Source organism: Lethenteron reissneri, chromosome 18, assembly GCF_015708825.2.
Source record: "Lethenteron reissneri isolate LAM-NWPU_2019-01 chromosome 18, ASM1570882v1, whole genome shotgun sequence".
In the NCBI taxonomy this organism is placed as follows: Eukaryota; Metazoa; Chordata; class Hyperoartia; order Petromyzontiformes; family Petromyzontidae; genus Lethenteron; species Lethenteron reissneri.
Window position 1 is genome coordinate 7,225,149 of NC_083796.1, and position 22,803 is coordinate 7,247,951.

The following is a 22,803-nucleotide window of genomic DNA, read 5'->3' on the forward strand; positions in this document are numbered from 1 at the left end:
TGGGTGGTGTGCGGTGTGGTGTCTAGAGTGGGGTGGTGTGCGGTGTGGTGTCTAGAGTGGGGTGGTGTGCGGTGTGGTGTCTAGAGTGGGGTGGTGTGCGGTGTGGTGCGATGTTGAGGGTGGGGACGTGTGCGGTGCGGTGTGGCCTCGATAGTGGGTGGTGTGCAGTGTGGTGTCTACAGTGGGGTGGTGTGCCATGAGGTGTGATGTCGAGGGTGGGGTGGTCTAGAGATCGTGGTTTAGTGCTCAGACCACGACGTAGTGTGGAGAGCGTGGTGGAGTGAGAGAGTGGTGGAGTGAGATGGTGGTGGTGTGAGAGCGTGGTGGAGTGAGATGGTGGTGGTGTGAGAGCGTGGTGGTGTGAGAGGGTGGTGGTGTGAGAGGGTGGTGGAGTGAGATGGTGGTTGGCGTGAGAGCGTGGTGGTGTGAGAGAGTGGTGGAGTGAGATGGTGGTGGTGTGAGAGCGTGGTGGAGTGAGAGCGTGGTGGTGTGAGAGAGTGGTTGAGTGAGATGGTGGTGGTGTGAGAGCGTGGTGGTGTGAGAGGGTGGTGGTGTGAGAGGGTGGTGGAGTGAGATGGTGGTGGTGGTGTGAGAGCGTGGTGGTGTGAGAGAGTGGTGGAGTGAGATGGTGGTGGTGTGAGAGCGTGGTGGTGTGAGAGCGTGGTGGTGTGAGAGGGTGGTGGTGTGAGAGGGTGGTGGTGTGAGAGGGTGGTGGAGTGAGAGGGTGGTGGTGTGAGAGGGTGGTGGAGTGAGAGGATGGTGGTGTGAGAGGGTGGTGGTGTGAGAGCGTGGTGGAGAGAGAGGGTGGTGGTGTGAGAGGGTGGTGGTGTGAGAGGGTGGTGGTGTGAGAGGGTGGTGGAGTGAGAGGGTGGTGGTGTGAGAGGGTGGTGGAGTGAGAGCGTGGTGGTGTGAGAGGGTGGTGGTGTGAGAGGGTGGTGGTGTGAGAGCGTGGTGGTGTGAGAGGGTGGTGGTGTGAGAGCGTTGTGGAGTGAGAGGGTGGTGGTGTGAGAGCGTGGTGGAGTGAGAGGGTGGTGGTGTGAGAGGGTGGTGGTGTGAGAGCGTGGTGGTGTGAGAGGGTGGTGGTGTGAGAGGGTGGTGGCGTGAGAGGGTGGTGGTGTGAGAGCGTGGTAGAGTGAGAGGGTGGTGGCGTGAGAGCGTGGTGGAGTGAGAGCGTGGTGGAGTGAGAGCGTGGTGGGGTGAGAGGGTGGTGGAGTGAGAGCGTGGTGGAGTGAGAGCGTGGTGGAGTGAGAGGGTGGTGGTGTGAGAGGGTGGTGGTGTGAGAGCGTGGTGGTGTGAGAGCGTGGTGGAGTGAGAGTGGTGGAGTGAGAGCGTGGTGGAGTGAGAGTGGTGGTGTGAGAGGGTGGTGGTGTTGGAGAGCGCATGCTACGGAGTGGAGAACCGAGTGTAGTATACGGAGCGACGGTGTAGAAAGTGGGGGAGCGAGTTTCGTGGTGTAAAGGGAGTGCCATTTTGGGGTGTATATCCTGGCAGGGAGTGGATCGGGTAGTAGAGTTCCTGGCGTGGTGTGTCCCAAGCTTGGCGTGAGCGGTGTTGTCAGAGATCTCGGCCGGGTCGCGGTGTGACTTTCGTGAGCACGGTTCGCGGTGTGGACGCGTGGCGCTGCGTGCGGAGTGGTTCTGATCGCTCGAGCGTGGTGTGTCGATCTTGGCGTGGTGTGTCGATCTTGGCGTGGTGTGCACGCCCCGTACATTCTGGAGCGCGCTGACGTTAATGCGCACTCGGCTTGATTGAGTGCGATGAGGTAATGTTCTTAATAGGGCGGAGTTTCGGCTGAATATTCTCGTAAAAGCCCTTGCCACGTATTTATTTGGCGCAAGGTACGCCAGACGGCACGACGGCAATGTATTTTGGACAGTAAAAACGTCCAATATATTTTATCACCGTCTGCGAGTGTGTCCCAAACTCTGCCCTGTACGCATATATACTCGAGGGGGTGGGGGGCGGGGGGGTCAGAAAGATTTGAGAAAGATGCCAAATGAAAGTTGCACCAACTTAATCTTCAGCGTGGGGGCTTTTTTTTTTTACGACTCTCACCTTCTGTGTCACCGCTCGACCGTAATCGGCGCATTTGGCCGGTGGCGTTCAGAGTGGCGGGCCCTGCATGCGAGCGGGTTCGGTGGTGCATCGTTTACGCTTTGAGATGCGTTCATTAGCATCAGCCACGGTCAATACGCCGCTGGACAGAGGCCGACTCAAGCCGACTCCATCTCTCGCTGTCGTGCCATGGAAGAATCCATCGACGCTAGCGCGGTGTACACGAGCGCGTTCCCATCGATGCATCGTCTCCGTAGTTGACGTTTTTGGACGCATTCCTATCTTTGGATGCTATTCCGTCATTGTTCTCGACCATCGTCCCCTCTAGCCATGACGTGTCCTACCTAAGCCCACGTGCTTCTTCTAAGCAGTCGATATAATGTATAGAGCGTGCGTGCGTGCGTCCTGCAATCACACGTGTTCCTTCCATCGGTTTCTCAATGTACGGCCATCTCAAAATCCTATTCTCGCAACTTCCCGACTGCCCGTTCTACCTCTCTCGGTGTGTGTGCACAGTCGTTATCACATTCGTCAATCACGCTGCGACGTTTCGGGCAATGACTTTTCTGCACAGCGCATAATCACGTAACTTGTAACAAGCGTAACGCGTTATTTATGTGCTCTGAAGGACAGTTGCCCGAAACGTCACCCATTTTTTTTTTCCCCCGATTGATATTCATGGATGTGATGAGGTTATTTTCTTGCTTGGCGCGCCGTTATAACGTGCGCGGTTGCGAAGTTTCACTCGCACGCGCGCGTGTGTGTGTGCGCGTGTGCGTGTGTGCGTGTGCGTGCGTGCGTGTGTGTGTGCGCGTGTGCGTGCGTGTGTGCGTGTGTGTGTGTGTGCGTGCGTGTGTGTGTGCGCGTGTGCGTGCGTGTGTGCGCGTGCGTGTGTGCGTGTGTGTGTGTGCGTGTGTGTGTGTGCGTGTGTGTGTGTGCGTGCGTGTGCGTGCGTGCGTGTGTGCGTGCGTGTGTGTGTGTGCGTGTGTGTGTGTGCGTGTGTGTGTGTGCGTGCGTGTGCGTGCGTGCGTGTGTGCGTGCGTGCGTGTGTGTGCGTGCGTGCGTGTGTGTGTGCGTGTGTGTGTGCGTGTGTGTGCGTGCGTGTGTGTTGAACTTCTTCTGCACCGTACGTAGCCGACAGCGCTAATGGCGCGCGCGTGAATTCCCTTCCCCCTCTCGCAACGTTTATACACGACAAAAACCAAACACACCAGTCTGTGCCCTTCGGTATATTTACAAGGTCACGATATATACAACAAATCACAAAGAAAGCATATCATATTTAAAGTACAAAATTATATTGAAATACTTCAATACAAAAACATGATCCATGTTTTAGTACTTATAAAATATATCTTCATTCAGGCAGCGGTAAAAACTAAAGGCTAGGAACACAAACGTCGGGTTGATTTGGGGGAAGGGGAGGGGGGCGTATGGTGAGGATGGGGTAGAGTTGCAAAGATAGATTTTAAAAAACAACAACGACAACATACATGAAGCGTTTAACATTCACATTGTATCTATTATAACACTGATTAGTATATCCATTACAGATACTTTGGAGTAAAATCTGGTAATAACGCGATCTCAAAAGCAATTAAATAAACTCTAGAGCTATAGTCTACGTCTGCCCCTTTTTTGCATGCAAAACACCAGTCATTGTTTATGTTTTGAGTGTGAACCAAATCGGGCCCCCTTTATCCTCTTGGCACGAGATACAAATTCCACAACACTACTACATGTACTGCAAAATAAATAAACACTTCAGACTGACCATATAGTATAAATACTGCAATGCTATAAATTAAAAAAAACGAATGTTGTACAGATTTTTTTTTTTAGAACATCACGCGAATAAATACAAGTGGCTTCCTCTAGAATATGTACAGTAGTGTACGGTTCGTGATTTGGCCCTAGCCGGGCGCTTAGAGATGCGTGAAAGAATATGGAAACATTTTTTTTTGCTTTTCTTGTGTGTGTGTGTGGTTTGTTTTTGTTAGGTCCAAAGCTCTACTACCAGTTGTGAAAGATAGGTTTAGGAAATGTGTTCATGTCCACATCGTCGTTGTCCTCCTCCTCTTCCTCACTGATGGCTGGGAAAGGAATACACGGCGGCTGCGATGAGAACAAGGCAAGCGATGCTGCAGTTCTGGGTTCAACAAACAGCGGATCCACAAAAATCACAGGCAAACACAGCTCAAGACAAACGCGTGACGCAACGCACAAAGATGCCCTCTGCGCAGAATGTCGGGGGCGCAAAGCGCCGTGAGCGAGCAACCCATTAAGGTCGCCAGGCTGGGTGGTGTGGCCAGCACTACGCTCCGTCGCCTTTATCTCAGCCACACATGTGAGGCTGAGCCGAACCGACGGGTTTTGGTCACAGAGCGGTTCAGATAATCGCCGCTGGTGCCATCTGCGGCTGTGAATTGAACATGCCGAGGGGATTCATCTTCTTGGTTCTTTCGGTAAAGTCACGTAGAAGGGAAATAATAAAATAATAAAAATAAAACATAATAAAATAATTCTCACGACGTTTTCGGCCACAACGCAAGCAGAAGAACAGATCTGTCGGAAAGACAGCGTCTGAATTCAGACGCTGTCTTTCCGACAGACCTGTTATTCACCTGAGGACGGTTGCTTGCGTTATGGCCGAAACGTCGTGAGAATTATTTAATTATGTTTTATTTTTATTATTTTATTATTTCCCTTCTACGTGACTTTACCGAAAGAACCAAGAAGATGAATCCCTGCAGTCACGAAAGCTTTAAATCGAAATTTAAATGCCGAGGGGAGTGAAGGACACCATACCGAGTGTGGACAGTGTGTAGCCGCATGAGCTCCAGATCGCGTTTTGTTTTATTTCACCTCCATGAGGTAGGTGATTAAATTGATCACGTGTGAATTGTAAATGGTTAAGTTGATGATTACTCAGTGAGCTCTTGTTCAATTAAACACGTTCGACTCCACACTCTCTGAATTTTTTCAGTACGCATAAATGCATGCGCGTCACGCGTATGCAAGTTACGATAACAATTTAGAAATTAATGCGTGTTGGTAAATGTGCGTAATTAACATATCTTGAACGTACTCATTGCATGCGTCGATCATATAGCACACAAGAACAGTTCGTGCACAAAGAGGCGATGTGTATCTTTACTCTTTGGTTCTTTTGGTAAAGTCACGTAGGTGAAAAAAAAATAATTATTATTATTATTAGAATAAATTAAATCACGACGTTTTACTAAAGTAAAAAATAAATCTTGCTCTGGTTGTCACACCTGATGATGATTGCTTGTATTGCAATCAAAACGTCGTGATAAAATGTATTTATTTATTTAGTTTATTCTATTTTTTCACCTACGTGACTTTACCGAAAGATCCTTGCAGTCACGAACACTTCAAATCTAGGATGTGTGTCTTCCCCACTAACTCCCCGTCTGAAGTGCTCTGGTTCTGGTTAGACTCACTGACATACCATTCCAGCAATATCCGATTGTGAGGTTCCATTGATTAATTGAGGTATCCATCTACCGAGGTGCTACTGACTCAAGAGGCCCCATTGTGAGGTCCCAGTGACTCACCACATACGTTGCACTGACTCATTGAGATAATATTCCCTTATTTAAGTCCAATTACCTCTTTGGGGCCCGACTGTGAGATCTCATTTCCTCTCCGATGCATCCACTTACCGAGGTCCGATTGTATTCAATGAATTTCCATTGACTTATTGAAGTCCAATTTACTCATTGAGTTCCATAGCCTCATTCAGTTTCCAATGCCTCTATGGGGGTCTCATTGTGTGCTTCTTTTGCATAATTGTCTCATTGATGTCCCACTGTGCGGTCCCACTGTGAGGTCCCATTGACGCACAGAGGCCCCACGTGATCAGCGGCATGCTCGTCAAGGTGAGGGCGCTTCTGGTCAGTCTGTAAATAACAGAATACTAGTGTGGAGGTGGAGACTACACATGTGTATGTTACACTGATTTCGCACCGTATGTAGCCGACCGTACTAATCGGAGGCATTACGTATGTGGCTTCCAGGGGCAGCCTTTGCAGCAAGTGGGCCATGGTGATTCTACATGTGTTGATGAATCATAACAAGAACGAAACCGGTCCACGACTGTTCATCACTGCGCCTTGCCAAAGCCGGTCACATTTTGCTATGCATGTATTTTGACGGTCATCTACGGTAAGGAAAGAGCACCACAATGCACTACTTACTTTTTATTCTTCTTCAGGAACAGTTATCGGCATGTGCACGGAGGCGGTGTGCTCCCCACGCACAGCGCGTGTCTGCGTACCCGTTCTATAAACCTCTGTGTCGCGCGTGCCAAGCGCGTGCGCGCGTGCGTGCGTGCGAGTGCGCGCGTGCGTGCGTGCCCGCGCACGGGTGTCCCTTACCGCTGCAGTAGCCCGTGTGCTTGACCTCCAGGTAGATGCCGCTGGAGCACGCGGCGTTGCTCATGGCGCACGCGTTGGGGTAGGTGTTGTTGTTGGTCGCGCACACGGGCTCCATGCGCTTGGCGTCGCGGCAAATGTCGTTGCACTGCGCGCAGTGCGGCCCTCCCTCTGCAGGGTCCCAGAGGCACTTCTTGCCCGATCCGCACAGGACGTCGTCACAGGACTTGGACTCTGCGGCGAAACGGTTCGACCCGCACAGGAGGACGTCGGATGTTAATCGATTTAGTTTTGATTATCTTTGCTGGGTGGTTGTTGTTGGTGCCGCTGCCACCCCATGCACACGCAGAGGTTTCTTTAAAAATGACGTTCAAGGTTTCGCCCAAATTAAACTTCCACTTTTGTGTGAACCACAAAACATAAGCCATGAACTCACGCGCTGCGCGCCCGATGATTGGTAAACATGCCCCACGTGACGTCACGAGGTGCTTTTATCATTGCAAATACGCGCTCTCTGCATCACGACTCAACGTACACACACACACACGGACGGATGTTATCGTATCTTAAACTGAATAGGCGTTCTCTACGCCTCGTGGAAGGGTGTCCAGTAGCAGCAGTGAGGCGCGTGCAGTGTTAAAGATCTGTTTGTGCCGTCTCTGGAACGAGGTGAATTGGACAACTCGGAAAAGATGAGCGGTGGGATGGCAAGGAGTGGAGTTTGTAAAACACAAACCTTGAGACCTCCCTTATGTACACTATGTATGTTGAACTTAATTCGCACCGTACGTAGCCAATCTGTCTCCCAGTTCCTTTTTTTTTCTTGAGCTATGGATTTGCTTTGGCCTTTGTCGCTCTGTCGGAGGTGCCGCTGTCAGCTCGTGTAACTGTTGATTTAAACAATAATACCTTCGAGAATGTTGTCACTTTCCCCGCAAACCCATTAAGTCAATTACGCAACTTCCTCTCTAGCTCGCGTTGAGCCACGCTCGCTACGCGACATCTGCCGAGATGTCTTTCCACAGGGCGATATAAACCAGCGTGCCCCATGACTCTGCCCCCGAACGCTCCGAGTCTATTTGCACCGTCGCGTTAGTATATTTGCTGCGCGCAGCGGTAAAGCGGACGCGGTATTCTCTCCGTCAAACCCCACTTTCTTACCCAAAATTCGCTACACGCGGTTTGAATTCACTCATTGGCGGCTTTGCTGTCGGACGTGGGAACAGCACTGAGTGTGTGCTGTTCGGCGCCACTCGGCAGGGAGCTGTCTCCCCTCGTGCCGTTTCGCTTTGTGCGCCCCTAATTTTTTGGAACGCATCTACCGCTGTCGCATAAAGTGGGGGGGGGGGGGGGGGGACCCTGTAATGGGTTTTGATCGCGGTCGTGGAAATCCGCCGAGGGTCGCGGCATGAGCGGGAAGTCAAAACGGGGACCGCCTCGAACTCCTAAATGACAGCCGCGTGCTGTAAACAAGACCCTTCCTCGATGGCTCACAACGGCGTGTTTGTTGTTGCCGTGTGATAACAATACGGCGACGGGGAATGCACTGACGTCTCGCTTCATATCATGAATATGCCTGGGGTGGATTGACGCGTGTGTGCATGCGTGTCCCCTAGGTCTACTTGGCCTTAATTAAGCACCGCGCGCGGTGCGCGAACACCGAGGGTCGGCCAGGCGTGTTTCTGCATGGCCACGGCACCCCTGCGCCATAATATGTCCTCGCTAACAGCCCTTGCCCCAACAGTACAGCTATACGAGTTGGCGGCGGTGGGGCTCGGGGCTCGATGCGTTTGCTGTGCGCGCGCGCGGCGTCAACCCCCACTCCCAAAACACCGTCTTCAGGCGACGCGTTGCGAGCACGGCGCCGCTACCCGCCCAGCATGCGTGCGCGTCTCCGCTCCCCTCTGTCTCCCTCGCCTGTTCTCTCCCGGAGTCCCCACCCCCGACTCTCTCTCTCTCTCTCCCCACTGCTCGTAAACACGCGTTACGCTCCCACCACCACCTCCTCCTCCCCCTCCGCGGTTGTTTTCGGGGCCGTGGCGTACGTGGCGAGCGCCAGGGAGAGACCGCGCGTTGCGCAAGAGGCGGCGGGAATGACGCGTGCGGCCGGAAAGCGTCAGACGGATCGCGCACGTTTAGCGCTGTCGGTCGGTCGGCGGGGGGCGGGGGGAGGGGGGGCCCTATTTTTACCCGCCCCGCCGGGAACACATCACACGCGCAGACGCATTAATAGCGGTGCTTTCAGCGCGCTCCAAAAAGGCCGCCTTCCAACAAGACTGGAACCGCCCGCCGCCGCCGCCGCTGCAGCTGCTGCTGCTGGTGGCTTCGCGTGGAGCGGTGGCGCAGTTGCTAGCGCACCGCGCTTCTGAACCTGACCGCAGGCTTTTTGAGTTCGATTCCTGGCCACGGTTATAATGGCAGTGGGTGAGTCGATGCAAATATCTGAACTGGTCCTGGGCGCTACAGTTACTCCATCCACCAACCTGCGCCGACCGGCGTGGTGATGTATGGTCGCGTATGGTTCAGATATCACTCGTCACTGATATTGGCCGTGGCCGATAATTGAATCGGCTCGGCGGGTTCGTAGCGCTGCGCGATGGGCTTATAACCGCTTCGTTGCCACCGCTCTTCCAAAATTAAATGTTCACTTTGTAAAAAATGTGACCCGTGGAACGTTTCTTTTTTGCACGTTGATAAGAAGACGTGAGGGGTGAGGTCATGGGTACGTGCGAGTATGTTTCCTTCTGCAAATAATCATTCCGATGCGGAAGTCTACTTCAAAGCTGCAGCATGCGCGTCGGTGTAAACATTTGCGAGCCCGAGTGATTGTGGCAGTGTGTTTGAGGCAGGTTTGATGATTGCCTCTAATCGCTTTAATAAGCGAGAATCCACTGCGGATTCTGCGGCGGAGCGAGGCTCTGTGTGTGTGTGTGTACGGCTGAAATACCCTCGTGCGTCTGGGTTTCTTAACCTCTGCTCCGTCGCAATACATATATGTGATGCCGTGTGTAAGAGCTGATCACATTAATGTCTAAAAACAATAATGCCAAATATCGACTCGTTAAAGGCTCAGTGAGCCTCAAGACTTTCTCAGGAGGGTGCTGCTTACATTGGCATGTGTGGCCCAATTCTATTGAGTGTTTGACTTCATGTGGGGAGGAAAATCGGAGAACCAGAAGAAAAGCCACCAATGGCATATTAACGGTGATTAGGTTGAACACTTTATTTTTCCTACAAGGCAGCTTTGAAGGACTGTCATAGAGAATTGCCTGTGGAAATATTTATGGAAAACATCTCTTCAAAAACTGTGGGATCTGGCAGAATTCCGGAAGCAATTGCATTGACCGTGCTGACCTCTTGAACTCCAAAAATATTCAAGCCAGTGTACAGATTGAACCCGGACACGGCAATCACAACCCTGCTGAAAGAAACGTGTGCTTCTGCTCACCCAAAGGCTGAACAAATGAAACTCAATCCCTTAGGGAAGGGCAATGAAGCCAGTTCCAAGGTAAGTTACCGAGTCTGTGGCACAACTGTGATAAGCGTGATAGGAAATCATGAGAATACAATGGACGAGACGGTTGGGGCAATGTCTAAAAAATGTACCACCGGTGCTTTGGGTGACCGAGTGTGTGAAAAGCATTGGCGATGTCTGCTGCACCGCATATACTCTCAAGCCAAGACTCCACACCACCTCTCCACACCCTCGTGGCCGACGACGACGACAGGACGTCTTTATTGCTCGTGTTGTAGCTAAGGGAACTCAAAATAGACACGTGATCTCGTGGCCTAGAGACGATTACACCCCGATGTTACAAATCACATCGCTGGTTAACAGCTGCCCCTTGGGCTGCGTTGCCATCATATCATTGTTTATGTGTGTGTGTGTTAACACACGTGGCCTCAAGGTGCACATAGTCTGGCACAAGCGTCGTGGTGACGTCACCACCACTTAGTGGCGAATGGCGGTTGTTGTTGGTGTGTGTTAACAAGGCCTGGGAATCCCATGGGCAGACTCGGCCTCAAATTCAAAATAAGCGCCTGGCGCGTGGTACCAACATTGGCGCTGGAATATACAAAAACTATGACTTAGTAATGCGTGGTGCTGGCCACAGCATGTGCCTAGATTCTGATGAGTTACAGAATGTGTTAGAACTGTTCAAACAGGGGCTCGCTAGCAACTCTTGCCCTAACTGTCTAATAAAGGCTACATGGGGGGGGGGGTCTTTGTCAGTGTGTACATGTGCGTGTGCACCCACACACTCAACACACACGAGGGGGAGCTGGGTGTCTGCTTTCACCGTGTTATTCTTTGGTTGGAGTAATCGGTCTTGATTATAATTTAAGCTTTTATTAGTTTACTTTTTTATACATCCGAGAGCAGCGAGTTTCCCCCCTTTCTGGGCTTGCGGTCCACCGTCAAACTTCGCTAAACGTCGGTGGGCCGGCGTGCAGTAGACGATCTGACGCTCTGTGAACCGAATCGCGGGTGCAACAATCGTGCTCGGAGCTCTTCCCACATCCCTGCAGACCGCCGGTGGTCACTACCAGTGGGTGCCCGTACCAGAGGCTGGGCACGACCGCATTATTGAACCAAACATCCTTGCGATTCGGTAAAATGTCAAATCGTCGAGCGCCCACGCAAAAGCGTTCCGCGAATACGCCTCCGTCGATGCGAAGTGTGCGTGCCGTGGGGTGGCGAACGGGAAAGTCGTTCGGCCAATCCGTGTTTCAAATACGCACTGGAGCAGCGTCCCTGGTAGGCGACGCCGATGGACTTTCCGAGCAGGCACGTGGCACGGCGCAGGTTGCACACGCTGGCGTAGGTGACGCCGTCCTTGCCGCACACGTGTTGCTGCTGCTGCTGCTCGCCCTGGCCGGAATCCGCGGGGCACGGGCGCAGGTTGCAGAGCACGCAGTGCGCGTTGTTGTTCTGGTCCACCACGCAGAAGGTGCCGCTGGGACACTGCACGTCCTTGCAGTTCTCTGCACGCACACGCACGCACGTTCGTCGACACCTCTGGGGGTTAATCGGATTGCCGCCGCCACCGCCGCTGTTCATGGTCGCAGTGGATGTTGTTGTTGTTGTGACCGCAATTGCAATCATTAGGTGGTGTCAAAGCGTGAGAATGAGAACATGAGAATTCACGGTGCGTAGTAGTCGTATTAGTAGTAAAAAATTAGAGCGAAAAGATGAAGATTTTTTTTTGTCCGGAAAGTTCTGCTAAATTGAGCAATGTGGATGTTTGACTAATACCATTTTAATGAGATTAATGTGAGAGGAAACCACAGTGCATGGAGAACACCCACATACAGTTATCCATGGCGGCCACCCATTCAATTACTAAGTAGGCTAAATTCTAATTAGGCTTCTAAGATCTAATGACATTTAGTAATAGGCATAGGTGGTAGATGACTGGAGATCCATGACAAAACATGACAAATCTTACTCGCCTCATGTCAATACGATCAAAGCGTCTGCCCTGCTAATCTCCATTGGAAGCTCTGGGGAGGAGGTGGTGCAAATTCCACATTGCTATGGCGAGGTCCAGAATCAGCGCGCGAGGCCAGATTCTAATTTCTGTCGGTCTTTACTCGTTTAGAGCCATCAGATTCCCCAACGTCCGATTACTCGCAGTCCACTCTGCTCCACATTTCCACATTTACCAGTCTTATGAATTGAAATGCACACTCAATTGTCACACCTAGCGCACACTTAATGTAGGGGGGGGGGGGGGGGACGTGTCCCAGGCCAGACTGAGAGTGCTGATTCAGAGAGTGATCTCAATATAGTTTGGGACACCCAAAACCAATTTTGGTTGGAGACCGAGGATCATGGTGCTTTTTTGTTGTTGTTGGAACAATGCAAATGGTGTCCAGGCAAATGCGATGTTTGTTTGGTCAACAACAATCGGCTGATAATTCAGGCGAGTGTCTAATTTGATTGCTGGGTATAGTCCAGGTGTTCGTGGTGGATGAGAGTACCGACGAAGACTGACTTTTTTGGCACTCAGACCACGCCATGCAGAACCCTATTGGAAAAAAATTTAGATTCTATGAGGCTTTCCTGGATGATTGCATTACATTTTGTAAAGCGTTAAACATGTAACACGCTAATGGCTTTGAACAGTACGAACATCAATCGTAAGAGAGTGTATATAAATACGGTGTGTGTATATATATATATACTCTTATATATACACATGCAGGCTCGGCGGATTAAGAATACACCCCTAAAGACAAAAGTGGGCAAAAAACCAGCGCATGCGTCTGCTCCCCGCGCAGGTGAAGGACGGTCACGCAAAGTTGCACCGACGGCCCAGCATATTCCATTGGCACTTTCCTCCAAACGTCAGCCGCCGGTCATGAGTGTGGCTATTCTGAGACCGCTGCTATTTCAAAATGTGGCTATTGTGAACCACAGACTGGGGAAAAAGATAAAGTGGGGGGAGGGGGGGGGGGGAGGGGGTGGAAGCTGGCTGCAGGGAGGAGGAGAGGCGATCGGAGCGCGAGCGTTGGTGGGCGGGCGAGCGCAGGCTGGCGGGTGGTGGGACGGCGAAAGAGGTGCGCTGTGATGAAGGAGCCGTGTTGGGGGTGGTGGGGAGTGCGCAGTCGCCGATTGCGGGAGGCATGGTGCGGTTTGTTTTTGGCACCCATTGAGTGAAATCTGCCGCCGGCCGCTGCCACCGCCGCCACCGACCGCTCGGTCGAGCGCCAGTGTGACCAACGTAAATATCCTGGCCCTGTCACTCGAGTCGCGTGCGAAAGTGCACGTCTGGCTACGCGGTAGAAAGAGTTGGTGGGAGGTGGTGGTGGGGGGGGCACTGCGCGTGCTGGAACACCCAGGGGCTTTTTTTTTTCAAGGGGATAGAGAGAGCGAGAGCGGGCAAGGGAGAGAGTGAGGGATAAGCCAAAGCCTGGCTGTCTGGCACAGAACGTGAAGGTGCATGAGAGTGTGTGTGTGTGGGGGAGCGGTGGTGTAGCGGTTAGCGCGCTGTGATATGAACTTGGCTGTCTGGCACACAACGTGAAGGTGCGTGCGAGTGTGTGTGTGTGTGTGGGGGAGCGGTGGTGTAGCGGTTAGCGCGCTGCGATATGAACCTGGCTGTCTGGCACATAACGTGAAGGTGTGTGCGAGTGTGTGTGTGGGGGAGCGGTGGTGTAGCGGTTAGCGCGCTGCGCTATGAACCTGGCTGTCTGGCACATAACGTGAAGGTGCGTGCGAGTGTGTGTGTGTGGATCAACAGAAGTCTGTGTTGGCAGGTGCAGCAGTCGCAGGGATTTGAAAGTTGATGGTGCTGATGATGGGGGATTGTAGGGAGGTGTTTGGATCTCGTTAAAAAAAAAAACATTTGCCGACTGGGATTTTCAATTTGTGATTTAGTAAAGCATAAATTGTTAATTAATTACAAACGGCAAACTTTGAATAATTAATTGGTTAATGATTCCATTGAGGATCAGACCGGGATTTCCCAAGCGCCTCCATGGAGAATGCCTTTCCGTGTTTACCAATCGTCTCCCGACCGAATGCAAAACAAATTGTTACATGCTTCACGCGTCTGATGATTGCTAAACACATTCCTCGTGACCTCGAGGGTGCTGGTTCAGATTAAGAACGTGTGTGTGTGTCGTCGTGTGTCTTTGTACTTGGCAGCGTGCTTGACGGTGCATGTTTAGCAATCATCAGACGCGTGTGGCGCGTGACTACTTAATCTGTATTTGAACCGATAAGATAGTAGAACATAATGAGACAAACTGCTGAGGTTCGGCGTGAGGACTACAGTTTTGGAAACTATCAAAAGGCAGGAGTTGGTCTTATAAGGCAGTGGTTACGTGCGCAAGACCCAGATTAAAATGCTTTATAGTGCTGTATATCATCAGTGAAGGACATCGTGAATGTTCCGTGTTAAGTACTTGATATTGTGTTACATTTGCATTGGCTTTGATCCAGCAAAGATAATGCACGCACGCTCACTTTCTCCAACCACCACTTTCCCTTTTAAAATGGCCTTTCGTTTGAGAGCATCACTTTGCTTGTTTGTATCAAGCGAAGCAAAACAACGCAAGAGATTGCTAATCGAGAAAGCAGCTGTGTTCGATATCCACCAAAGTGACTTGCATGAGCTTTGTCGGCTGTCATGTGACACATTCCCTGGGATATTTGTGCTTGCCCGGTTTTTTTTTACCAGCGTATAAAATAAATTCACCTCGCAATGAGAGCCGACCTGGCTGCAGCCCATAAAAGAATGCATTAAACAATTCGTGCACATTCCAGTTATCAATTACACCACCCGCACATGTCACCTGCAATTGGGGCAGTGTTTGGAGTGTCTTGCCCTGCCATGCCCTGCCTTGCCCCGTCGTAAGCCCACACTGTCCAGGGTTGGATTGCGTCGCTGGGCAGTGGGGCATTTGCTAATTTCAGTCAGCTGGCTGACACAGCTGAATCGAGTGCGTGGGGTAGTTACACTCCGGGATCGGTTTAGGGAGAGAAAAATAGTAGGAAATAAAATAATGAATAACAAGATGATAGTGGAGCCCTATTCTTACCAAGCAAAGCCTCACCAAGCCTCAAGACTCAGAATATAAGCGGATAATGCTCATAGTTCTGCACAGACGGATTCACGGACTCGTTTGCTCTACTGCCATCTCCTGTCCACTGGTAGTTCGGCAGATATGGGACTTTAGTACAACTGCAAATCTGTCCACTAACCCTCGCCTCCAATGCGCTGCATTACTGGAATGCGTGCATCACCACCCAATGCTCCAATCTCATATTGAACCACAGGTGAGAGGAGAGTAGAACAGGGAAGAGTGTCAGTGGCATGGCGCAAGGAATAACATGGAGCCCTCTGTCCAATGTCCCCGTCCTCGGGCCTGTGTGGCCCAGCACAGTTGCACCGCCTGCACACTCAAAAGCTGTGCCACTGGAAGGGTGATGGTGGTGTGTGGGTTGGGTGGGTTCGGTGAGAGGTTGGTGGCGGTGTGGGTTAGATGAGAGGTGAGCTAGAGGTGGGTGGTAAGCACTCACTCTGGCATGGCCCATGGTACTGCATCTCCAGGTTGGGTTGGCCCTTGCACCTGGCCTTGAGGAGTGCGCACCCGTCGCGGTACGTCTTGCCGTCCGTGCCGCACACGGACGACCGGCTCGCGTTGGAGCAGTCGGGGGCGCAGACGCAACGCGGCTTGTTCCTGCGGCTCATGCGGCACTGCTTGCCGGGCCCGCAGTCCACGTTGTCGCACGTCTCTGCAATAGAGATGCGACGCGCACGCAGACAGAGACACGCACAAACGCAAAGAACACCCGCCGTAGCCTTTTAACAGACTGTTTTTGAGTTGTGCGCCTTTTGGCGTCATCTGGTCCAACACCATTTGAGACTAGGCTCTAAGAAAAGCTGTCTCGGCTGTGGACCAATCAACTTCAAGGGCAGTGCATATCATTATCATTATCAGAGCTGTTTCTTTTTGTTTGCATTTTGACTGCTTGTGTTGTGGTTATTGCAAACATGATGCCTTGTATAAAGGTGTCAGTTTTTTGTACCAGTTGAAAGGGTAAAAACCTATCACTATACTTTTAATAGACTGTTTGGGCAAGTGCTGTTCGCGAGCAGCTATTGATGCCAGAACGGCGCACGGTGAACCGTGGAGGCTCGGGCACTAAAACTAAACTATTTATTTTATCAGGTAAGGCCAATTGAGCTATATCGCTCTTTTTCAGAAGCGACCTGATAGCTCAACGAAGCGCCTCATCATGTGGAAATGTATCGCAGCCAAATAATCTAAACGCATGTTCTACATGTGGAGGGGGAAATCGGGGGACCTGGAGAAAAATCCACGCGACCACAGGGAGAACATGCAAATTCCAAATATATCGGCGTCACAGTCTGGATCGAACCCACGACCTCCGGTATGCCAGAGGAAGCAGACAACATCTCTTCACCGGGGCACACCAGGATTGCCTCGCCAATGCTGGTGTTTGGCACAGCAGCAGGAAGTACTCATTTAAGGTTGAGTAGACCTGGGGCGGCCCAATACGAGTTCAGATATCTCGCGCCACGAATGTTAGCCAGCGCCGCGAAGTGAACCCAGGTTGATGGGCTCCACGAGCGGAGCAACGACCGCCACATCGCCACGACCCAACCGCCCCCATCACACGCACACATTCGGGCACACGCGCAAAGGTAAGTCGAGTGAAATAACATCGAACTGGTATATCAATGCGCAATTTAAACCGCATGTGCTATAAACTGGAGTCTGATTTCTAGCCATGAGCATCGGGAGTAATTGGTTTGTTTTGGAAAGTGACTTGGCTCCAGTGATGTGGAATTGGCCCAACTGAGTGCTGTAAGCGGGAGAGTGGTCGTGTGGTCAGTGGAAATGTTGAGAAGATGAAGTTGGTCGACCTTGCGTGGTGCGGGTCCAAGACCAGTGCCCCTTTGTGCTTCGCGTTGGTCTCATTCAAGCAATAGGCGCTCACTAACATCACTTGCCCTGCCTTCCTGGCCAGGTGTAATGGGAGAGAGACTTTCGTTTTCAATTTGGGTCTCTCAGCTGCTTGTAAGGGAAAGGTTTAAACAATTGCACATATCTACGCACGATGTTATTACAATGACAGATTCGTTTTTTTTATATTTGAACTTTATGGCGAGACCCCAGGGACCTCAGGGTCCCGCCATAAGGTTAATATATTAAAAAAAAGTCGAATTGCAGCCACATCTCGAGACACTGTATAGAAACGGAGTGGGCATGTTTATTTCGTAGAGAGAAACGGACAATCAGTCGTCATCAGAGGGGGCAGGGGGGGAAGGGACCTTTTGAGCCTGGATTTGAGCAGGGCACAAGGAATCGACGACACGGAGAGTTGGGGGAGGGGAGTTCCAGAATGTGGATGGGGCAGCAAATGAGGATGAGCGACCTCCCACCGACTGAAGGTTGAAGGGGGACCGGGGGGGGGGGGGGGCTTTGATAATCGTTTTTATTGCAGCATTTTTGACATCGTGTTGTGTTGTGAGTGTGAGCGTGCGAGTGCTCAATTATGTGGGGCGGTCGTGTCGCGGTTAGCGCGCTGCGCTACGAAACTCGAGTTCGATGCCAGCTCACGGCCAACATCGGTGAACCGGTCCTGCGCCTCCCCTAGGTCGACTCAGCCTCAAATGAGTACCTGGTGCGGTGTGTACGCATCGCACCTCGGGAGACAAAGGCAGTCGGGCGTGGTGTTGGCCACCCACCCCCTCCTGTGCTGTGCCGGCCTTCAAAGGTGTTCACTAACAGCACTTGCCCCTACAGCCTGTTTGGGCTATACGGGGGATCTTTGTCTTCGTGCTCAAAACGTGTATGTCGGCGTTGGAATGCTGACAATCCTACATTCAACTACCCTTCCCCACGGGACTCCACAATACTCATAACTGATCATACATTTGTAAAATCCTAATGGCATGTGTCATCTGGTAGCCTTTGAAAACAGTGCTTGTGGATGCTCAGCGTGGAGCGGTTGTGCAATAATTCCGCCTACAAATGATATTGAGTCTGGCTGCTCGGACAGGAAGTTGCCAATACCCATCAAGATAATTTCACATCACATTTCTGTAATTTTTGTTTTCATCCGTTGCAACATCGTTCCCACGACAGCGTTTCGACACACCAGACGAAAGCCAATTTATAATAATCCCAATTTTTCGAAGAATGCCCAGAAATATTTATTCACCCCAGAAACCATTCACCCCAGAAATCCTTGCCGAATCCCAATACAGTGTTTAGTTTGTTTCCAGGATGGTCGCGCTACATTGGGATTTTTTTGGACGATTTCGTTCATGAGTGTTTTGCATCATGTAGGAGACATCCGGAGTATCCAGATACAACTCATGCCGACGATGGGGTTGACCGTCACATTTAAAGGTGGTCGCTATCAACACTTGCCATGACAGTTGAGCACCTGGGCACCTTGAATTTCTGCGCTTACAACGCCCGAGAAGCCCTGGTGGTCACCCACTTCAGCACTAACCAGGGCAAAATCCTGCTTTACTTGTGAGCTGTAACGGGATTGGACACTTTTATGGTGAGCTTTTTTACTTTGTTAGAAAGTAGGAATTGGGTGAAATCAATCACCAATTACTCCCCTCCTTAGGCACGGTATTTACGACATTAATACGTCCCATAAAGTCATCTTCATATATCCGTGCATTGACAAATTTGAACCATTTCTGGCCGTAAGTTGGAGTTGCTGCTGCTGTGTGCGCGGTAGACGTCACCTCGCATTCCAGCACACCCTGTGCGCGGATTAATAGTGGTCTTTGTGGACCTTTCACCTTCCCGCAGTTCATCTTTTTTTCACGTCTAGCAGTCATCACACGCGTCATGCGGGCTTACACGTGCATAGTTTTTTTTTAAATGAATAAACCTGGAAACGCATTTTGGGGTCGTGACTCACGGATGCTTGGCATTTGGGCAGCGCTGGCGTGAAATACTCATTCTTGTACGAGCAGAGAAAAGCAAGCAGTGGGTGGTGGTGGTGAGTGATTTGGCAAGTGAATGAGTGTGCGTGTGTGTGAGGTGGGTGGGCGAGAAAGTGAATGAGTGGGTCGGTGATGAGGTGAGCGAGTGAGTGAATGGGCGAGTGAGTGCTGACTAAACGAGCATCGCCAGGGTTCGGCACCCAGAGAAGTGAACACGGTGTATCCACTCCTGAGCAGCGACGATCTCACAGTCAGTGGCCAATGATAGCAACGCGCTTTTAGACATTGATTCGAGACAGATGCTCAGGACATTGCCTTTAACCAAAGCTATCAGCGTAACCTCAATTAAAACCAGCACCTGACGCTGATGGTTAATTGCTTCGGATAATATGCTGGTTCTTTAATCAATCAATTATCCCATCAATTAATGCATTGACGCCAAGACTTAATAATGGAATTGGTCAACACATCCCAATGTAGGAACCTTGAGAAATAATAGCCTTGTGACTCGGTGAAGCTCTGATTGGCAACCAAATACACGATATCCATTCAGAAAAACGCGCACGTGGTTTAAGAGAATGTCAATCAGGTGTCTGGAAGGACAATCTGCACAATGCGCTCCATTTACGTTGGCTTATTTTTTTAAACAGATTTGTAAAGATTGCGGGTTTGTATTTGGTGGTGGTGGTGGCGGTGCGTTCGTGGGTGGGCGGGTGAATTTAGTTTGAGTTTGGAACAGCGGAGCAAAATTCAGGTGAGAAAAACGAAAACGGTGCACGGAGCGGACCAGAGGAATCGGTCATCCGCCGTGCGTCGCACCTTTGCAGGGCTTGCAGTTGGGCGCCCCGCCGCTGAAGGCCATCCAGCGAAACAGCGTGGCAGTGGAGACTTGCTCGCCCGTGTACGCCGAGCCCAGACGACCACTCCGGCAGCACTCCTGCTGGCTCACGTTCATCTTGAGCAGCTCGCGGCAGCGGCCGTTCTTGCTCTGCTGCAGCCAGCAGTTGCCGGCTGCGGGGTGGAAGGGGGGTCGGTGGGCGGTTTGGGTACGAGGTCGGGGTATTGATTATAATGATTGTAATGTATATTCTGGTAAGTACAATGTGAATGTATGCGGCGGGGATACAGACGAATATCCCCCCCGTATAGCCTTAACAGCCTTTTGAGGCAAGTGCTGTTAGCGGGACACACACAAAGACAAAGAACCCCCGTATAGCCTGAACAGACTGTTGGGGCAAGTGCTGTTAGCGAGCACCTAATGAAGGCCAGAACGGCACACGAAGGGGTGGGTCGCCAGCACCACGCCCGACCGCCTTTGTCTCCCGAGTGACGATGTTTACACACCGCACCAGGTACTCCTTTGAGGCTGAGTCGACCTAGGGGAGGCCCAGAACCGGTTCAAATAATCGTCACTTGGTGTTGGCCGTGAGCGGGAATCGAACTCGGGTGAACCGGGTTCATAGCGCAGCGCGCAACCGCTCACCACAAACACACACCGCATACCACACGCCGCATACCACACACCGCATACCACACACGCCGCATACCACACGCGCACGTCGTGTGCTCGGCGAGTGACCAACGCAACAAAATCACGACGCAGCGGCGTCAAGTTGGGCACGGATCGAGAGGCTGCGGTGCTGCATCACCCGCGCACATCACGAACTCCGTACGAGACAGGAGGAGGATGGAGTAGAGAGAGAGAGAGAGTGAGCAAGGGGGGGGGCGCGGGGGGAGTCTGAGCAATGCATCGTGTCGAGTTCGCATCTCAATACGGGCTGCGATTTGTGAATGTTCTGTAAAGCCGCACAAACTGCCGCGTCCTTAAAAAGCAAATAAAGACTCGATCGCAGCGACGCAGGGGAGGGGGGCAGTTTGGGGGGGGGGGGGTCTCGCACAGAACGCGACAGTGGCGGCAGCTGCCAGCCCCGCTTCTCGCCGAGTGGGGATGATGATGATGTACGGCTGCGCACGGCGTGATATACGAGCTATCGTTCATCACGCTTGTTAGATAATACCCATGGGAAGATCACCGTGGGGTTTTCTGGGCGCTTCTTGGAAAGACGCCGCCGAGAAGAGAAACCCGCTCGACACGACGGTGCCCGTGGTGCAACTCGCGCGGGCGCAACTCCGCGGCGGCGGTGGTGGCTGTGGTGGTGATGGCGGTGGTGGTGGCGGTGGTGGTGGTGGCGGTGGTGGTGGCGGTGGTGGCGGTGGTTGTGGTGGCGGTGGTGGTGGTGGCGGTGGTGGTGGTGATGGCGGTGGTGGCGGTGGTGGGGAGATTGACGCGAGTCGCAGTCACTACGTCAACAGTGGCGTCTTGTGCGCCACCACCACCATCTCCACCACCACCATCTCCACCACCACCTCTACCACCGCTACCACCACCACCACGGTCACCGGCGGCCTGAGCGAGCGAGCAGCCTACTAACTTTGTCACCACTTTTCTCCGCAACGCTTTAATTTTGTTGTTGTTGTTGTTGCTGCGGTGCGCAATAGCAACAACAACAACAACTCGAGAAGAGCCCGTCGCGACATCATCGCCCGCCACGGCGCGGTCCGCGCCTTGTTTGTTCCCGAAGCAAACTGGCCACATTGGGCAAATCTTGTACAATTACTGGAGAATTCCTTCATCCCACACCCGACACGCCACCAGCCCGCACCTCGACTCGGCGCGTCTCACACACGTGCTCTGCAATCGCGCATGTTTAAGATCCCCCTCTCTCACTCTCTCTCTCTCTGCTCGTTTCTCTACGTTTGTTTTATTTTCCCTTTAACCAGGAGAGAGAGAGAAAAACACAACGGAACAACGAACGCCGCTCCCGCCGCAAGCGAAAGCGATCGATTCGCTTCCGTCAGTCGGACAATCACGTCGTTTTTGCTTGGCAGCGGTAGTTGTGCGCGCGTCCGTGTGTGTGTGTAGGCGCGCGTCCGTGTGTGTGTGTAGGCGCGCGTCCGTGTGTGCGTGTAGGCGCGCGTGCGTGCGTGTATATACACAGCGGTGTGTATTTATAGCCGCGTGTGGCCGGGTTATTGTCAGAGTTTTCAGTCGCGTTTGCGTCTGGAGCAGGGTTCCGCGAGTGTGTGGATTCCGCGGCTCGTGGCGAGAACGCGCGCTCGTCGTCGCCGTTGCGCCCAGGTGTGCCACGCGGAGCGACGATGGACACGGTGGCCCCCAACAGCGGGGACCCCCACCCCCGCCGCCGGTGAAGGGCAATCAACGTAAGAGGGCGACGGGTTTGAACAAAAATGATTAAAACATCAACCTTCGCATCACCGCGCCCGTTGAAGCCGCCGCGCGCAACAACCCCCGAATTGCGAGATTGTCATTTCGTTTTTCTTCTTCAAACGCGAACATTCCCCCGCCGTCGGCGTCATCACGTCAGACGACGCCGGCCGTCGCGCGCTGCTCACTATGAGAAGAAGCCGCTAGGTGTCGGCAGGTGAAGACGCAACGCTGCTGATGTTTTTGTTGTTGCCAATGCACAATAGCTCTTTATATGCGTGCGTGCGTGCGCGCGCGCGAGACAAACAGATTTGCGCCGTGGCAAAGTGTGCGTACATTGTGTAAACACGAGAGGCGCGTGAACAAATGCGAACGATGCCCTTGGCGTATTCGCGCGCGTGTGTCTGTCTACTGCGACGACGACTCCGACTCACTCACCGTGCGCTGGGTGATTCGCAATGAATGCAAACACGAGGAATGCGCCCAGGAAGACTTTGACGGTCGCCACCTTCTGCGATGACATCTCGAGTTGATGCGCCTCGAGCGGAGACGAAACAAAAAAAATGCTTCTTTTTTAAAAGTGTCACAGTGGACAGAGGAGCCGAGCACTCTTGTCTGTCCGTCTCTCTCAGAGTTGAGACTGGTCGCTCACCGACCTTAAATATTTCAC

The 22,803-nt window shown here is 52.1% G+C and overlaps 1 protein-coding gene across 2 annotated transcripts; it reads right to left on the minus strand.

Annotated features, from left to right (window-relative positions):
- Positions 1-3,269: 3,269 nt before the first annotated feature.
- Positions 3,270-22,803, minus strand: FST (follistatin). 2 transcript variants are annotated; one of them, XM_061553614.1, is made up of 6 exons: positions 22,572-22,803; positions 19,727-19,918; positions 15,487-15,702; positions 11,199-11,441; positions 6,459-6,689; positions 3,270-4,170 (listed from the first exon to the last, which is right to left on the minus strand). In XM_061553614.1, exons 1-6 carry the CDS (start codon positions 22,654-22,656, stop codon positions 4,139-4,141), a joined length of 999 nt encoding a protein of 332 aa, XP_061409598.1. In that variant the 5' UTR covers positions 22,657-22,803; the 3' UTR covers positions 3,270-4,138. The 2 variants fall into 2 exon arrangements, with proteins under 2 accessions (XP_061409598.1, XP_061409597.1); XM_061553613.1 differs by having other exon boundaries at positions 3,270-4,148; positions 22,572-22,800.

What these genes read in the sequence shown, in the direction of transcription:
- FST (XM_061553613.1), bottom strand. Translation starts at nt 22,656, where the DNA reads ATGTCATCGCAGAAGGTGGCGACCGTCAAAGTCTTCCTGGGCGCATTC. An exon ending in CAACTGCAAGCCCTGCAAAG is followed by an intron (nt 15,703 to 19,726) that starts GTGCGACGCACG and finishes TCTCTATTGCAG; the next exon opens with AGACGTGCGACAACGTGGAC. An exon ending in CTACCAGGGACGCTGCTCCA is followed by an intron (nt 6,690 to 11,198) that starts GTGCGTATTTGA and finishes GTTTCGCCGCAG; the next exon opens with AGTCCAAGTCCTGTGACGAC.